This window comes from Thunnus maccoyii, chromosome 2 (assembly GCF_910596095.1).
Source record: "Thunnus maccoyii chromosome 2, fThuMac1.1, whole genome shotgun sequence".
Classification (NCBI taxonomy): domain Eukaryota; kingdom Metazoa; phylum Chordata; class Actinopteri; order Scombriformes; family Scombridae; genus Thunnus; species Thunnus maccoyii.
The window spans coordinates 31,679,986-31,684,640 of record NC_056534.1 but is presented as its reverse complement, the minus strand read 5'-3'; the positions used below and the strand labels follow the sequence as shown (position 1 = coordinate 31,684,640).

General features: G+C 39.5%; 1 protein-coding gene across 1 annotated transcript in view; it reads right to left on the bottom strand.

The window, feature by feature from the left end:
- Positions 1 to 970: 970 nt before the first annotated feature.
- gcgrb (glucagon receptor b) overlaps positions 971 to 4,655 on the bottom strand; it is a 19,052-nt gene continuing 15,367 nt past the window's right edge. The window contains exons 12-14 of the mRNA XM_042388623.1: positions 4,194 to 4,338; positions 3,662 to 3,703; positions 971 to 3,307 (exon numbers count right to left, since the gene is read on the bottom strand). Coding sequence (XP_042244557.1) covers positions 2,885 to 3,307; positions 3,662 to 3,703; positions 4,194 to 4,338 — 610 coding nt within the window. The 3' untranslated portion in view covers positions 971 to 2,884. The remainder of the gene's footprint in view (positions 3,308 to 3,661; positions 3,704 to 4,193; positions 4,339 to 4,655) is intronic.

Below are 4,655 nucleotides of genomic sequence, written 5' to 3'. Positions count from 1 at the left end.
ACATTTGTTTGTTTTCATATAGCCCTGGCTCTTCTGTAAAAAGAAAATGTGCAATACATCCATATACAGATGCAGCTGCCTAGAATTTCTGGCTGGTCCGTGACAGGTCCGTGACAGGTCCATGACAGGCCTTTACTTATCTGAACGGAATGAATGGATATATTCAGCTGGCAGCCGGCTGCGGGCGGCAATTCTGAGCGGCTGGTACTGTATGAAGCCAATAAGAGACTGTAAGAAGCAGATAAATAGAAGTAGGACAAAAACACAGTAGATGAAGTGATAAGTGTTAGTGAAATTGTTTGAGTATTAAGATGAAAATCTATCCAAACCCTCAAATTCTATATTTTTCTCATACACAACTACAGTATGTTACAGCATACTAACCCGTCTTTATGTGAGCTGTCCATAACTAATATTCTCTGCCGCCTTAATCCTGCCATGCAGAGATACTGCAATATGTAAATACACACATGGAGCACAAGGGAGGGAGATGTATTCAGAGAGATTTTGAGATCAATCACACACAAGAATGAACATATACATTATTGGACATGTCTGCATGAGCAATACATTATTCATCAGCTGACAATCTGACAATCCCCAAAGGAAAGGACCTGTGTTGGTTGCTAATAAGACGACCTACTGGCCTTGCGGTCAGATATGATGCAGAATAATTACACAATGATATACATGAGCACACACACACACACACACACACACACACACAGAGGAATTTGTTTTTATTTATTTGTCTGATATGTGTTTTTCAGCCAATGTTGAAATATGTCTTATTACATCAGCTGCTGTGAAAGTCACCACAAACTGTCACTTATATGCAATACGTTTGATTTTAATGTCATCTAACTGTGGAGGAATGACAACTGTCTGAGTGCTCGATACTAAAATAGTGTCTTTCTCTCATACGGTGAATTGACACAATATATACTGACACTTATTTTGCTGACAGAATTCATTTAATAGGATCCACAGAGACAGAGATGATGAGACACAACAATTTGGCCTTTATATAAAACTTTTTGCTTTTTCTCATATTATACTGTTTGCTTTGGGCCCCTTGTGACAATTGCAACATTTTAAATTATGAGACAGGACTTCATAGGTGCAGTCATGTTCTGTGAAACAGATTCTCTTCTCAAGATAATTAGTTGATTTTCATTTTTGAGTCACCTGCGCTGCAAGCAAAAACACCGAACAACAACATATCCCTTCACCCACCCGCCTTTGTCTTTATGATATTCAGTTTTATCAGTATTTACAGTGTACAGTGCACTCTCTCACACTTAAAACAGAATATATTTCTGTCCTTGATCATAAAAGTCCATTAGGAATCCCTTTGTGAAAACTCTTGTTGGCTCCAGTGTGATTGAAATCTATCATGTTTAGAATCTATTGACCACACAATCCAGTCCAATTCAATCCATTTCTGAAGTGAATGTGAAATAAAAAACAAAACAAAACAAAAAAAACCCCACCAAATCTTGTTTCAATTTGCTCATTTTCACAATGCAATGAATGATAACTACTTCATTCCCTCATGTGGTGCTCTTTTCAACAATAAATCCACACACATTATGTTATGAAATGCATCTATGTCTCCTTACAATTGAAAACCCCTCTGGCATATAAAAGGACTTTTCTAGTCAGTACATATTGTGCACTGTGTAAAAAAACTGCCTCTGTTCTTTCTGAAGAGCACTGTATGACTGAATAAATGTACAGCTGCATGGACAGTGATAGGAGCAGATTGGAGTGGTATGATCATTGTGATCTAGAGCAACTTTGGTTTATGTAAAACACCAAAGATCATTTTTGTTAAATTTTCATCCAATTAACTGACAGTGTGTCATGTACAAATTTTCTAAATGTCTACATGCAGGCAAATCAAGAGTTTAATTTTAATCTCCTTGCTGGATAAATCCAAATGAGGACATATTTCTCATTATACATTTAAATAATGTTCCACCCATATGTCTCCATTGTTCATGTACATTCAGACAGGAAACTCTGCTTAAAGAGGAGGAGGAAGAGGGTTGGCATGAAAAAAAGAGGAACGAATGTAATGCCTAATTTACACATTTCATGTAAAACCTGCAATATATTAATATTTTTATGTTTGGCCTTGGTCATTTCAAACCACAATAACTTAAACATTACAGCACAGCGTTCAGTCTCTCTGAAGATCAAAGTGCCTCTGCAAGGCTGTGTCAGCACAACAAGAGTCAGTAGTCTACAGGGAATCGCTCGGTTCTGCCTCCCTCCTGATCTCCATGAACAAGATGTCTTCATTGCTGTGTTCATTGTTTCAATGCTTTTCTGACTGCATTTGAATGATAGGAAATGCGTCAGAGGCATGCATGCTGTGGTCCACATTCAGTTTGATAAAAAATAAGAAAAAATAAACGACACTGAGAGGTTTATGTAGGAGAGTACCACAAGCATCCATTGCAGCAAACAGACACACGACACAAGTCGAAATCCAATGGCACCAGCAGAACAGATGAAAAGATGTGAGTAAAGTCAGTGTTGAAATGGCATTCCTCCATATGCACGCACGCACACACAAACACACACACACACACACTCTCTCACTGAACACCACTAGAATTTCATTTTAATTTATTTAATCATTCCTGATGTCTTAAGTCAGTAAGTGCTTTTTCACTCAAGGTCCCAAAACCAATAAATATTTATTTGCAGCGGCGCAGGTTGATACTTTACTTCCTGCGACAATGTGCAGCAGTGAAAAGCCTGATCAGTCTTGTCTTGTTGGCGCATGATGAACACTGATCCGAAACAGCGACTAGCACATTCAGTGAAAGTTTGTGTGATGAGGGCTCAGGGCAGGTCATCCTTCCACCGCCACTCAGACATTAGTCTCCTCTCCTTCCAGAGGGTAAGTGTTGCACTGCGCCCTCCCTTCCAGAAACACTTCCTCGATGGTAGTGCTGGCATGACTGGCGGTGCCTCGGTGTGGCAAGAAAGAGAACTGTAAGGTGTGTTTGCTCTTGGCGGGCCTGCCTTTCCCTGTCCCGTTGCTGTAGGAGACGACTAATCGGCGGTTCTCCTCGGGTGCGGCGGAGCAGGAAGGAGCTCTGTCAGCCTTGTCGAGGTGAGGCGAGTCACCGCTGGGGTCACTGGCATTGTTGTCATGGAGATCGGGCAGATTGCCAGTGGCGATGCTGCCGCTCTTGATGTGTGGCGTTTGGCTGTGGGTGTGGCGGTACTCCTCATCAATGTCCTTACCCAGCTTCCATCTCTTCCACTTTTTCAGCATTTCGGACTGCACCTGGAGGATGAAGGGATAGTGGAGAGATAGCCGGCAACAGAGAGAGACACATGAAGATTGTGATGAAGATTAGATAAGACACTAAGCACTCTATTGGATGAATGTCTCCTGCTAAAGACTACATTTAAAAGTTTAGAGATTAGCAGACGGGTGATGTCGTTTCCACTTTGTAGACAAAAGAATAAAGTGGAGCTTGAACAAAGATGGAGCTTTTAGAGATAGGAAAGGACTGATAAAGGCCGGTAACAGGAACACTGATGATGAATAATATATCTTTTCTCCAAGGGGAAGAACTGTAGCAATGGCAGAAATTAAATTAAGGTGGTGCTAAACACGAAAACACATCTGTCTCACCTCTTTGTTGACAAAGCAGTACAGGATGGCAACGAGCAGGCCCTAAAAAAGAAGGTGGAGTTTTAGCATTTACATCATGACAGATACCAAAAAGTTTCTCAGTAGTTTTTTTTCTCTACATTGAAGGATATAATTATTTTATCTTTTTATTATCATGAAAAATTCATGCAATATTGCCTTTGTAGAACTCGAAAAAGTGAAACTGAAAAAGTCATGACACATTGAAATATGTGTGTTATTTGTCCATTAGTTTACTCCAGGTCCATGTGTTACTCTTTCCCAAATGAAAAGTGATGAAACATTTTACAGTAAAAGAATATAAGAAGACATTTTAACACTGTAAATTAGAAGAAGTTAATCTTTGATGTAGAGCATTTATGTTAGATTTACCAAAAAGTACAGTAATGCTCTAAAAATGCCACAAAAGCAAGGTGATTGAACATATGAGAGTATACAGTTGCATATCGAGTGTTATTCTGAAGAAACTGCAGGCTTAGAAATGATATGCCTCACAAAAATATGACATAAAGACCTGGAAGGAGTTGAAAAGGAGGTCACAGAAGAGGCGAATGAGGCGCAGCAGGGAGCCTTTAGGGACGGACTCGTCGATGACGAAGGTGAAGAGGATGGCGTGGATCCCCAGCAGAGGGATGAGAGTCAGAGTGGACTTCGCTAATCTGGATCAGAGTAGGAATGTGGAAATGCAGGGAATATTTCTTCTTTATTTTTATTAGAGGAAACCAGAAATTCCTGCACACTGTTGGTCAGTGGTACTTATTTTATTGAGTTATGATGTAGATAAAAATGAATATGGTCTTCAGAACAAAAACTAGTTCAAACTAAACTAAAGGTGGTAAAATGTTAAAGTTACTCTGTGGAGTTTTTTTTTCTAAACTAAGTTTACATGTTACATGTTTACATTCACTGTTTCTCACCAAAACACATTCTGTGTATCCTTGAGGATTAATATATGTGTTGAATGTATTTCCAAACA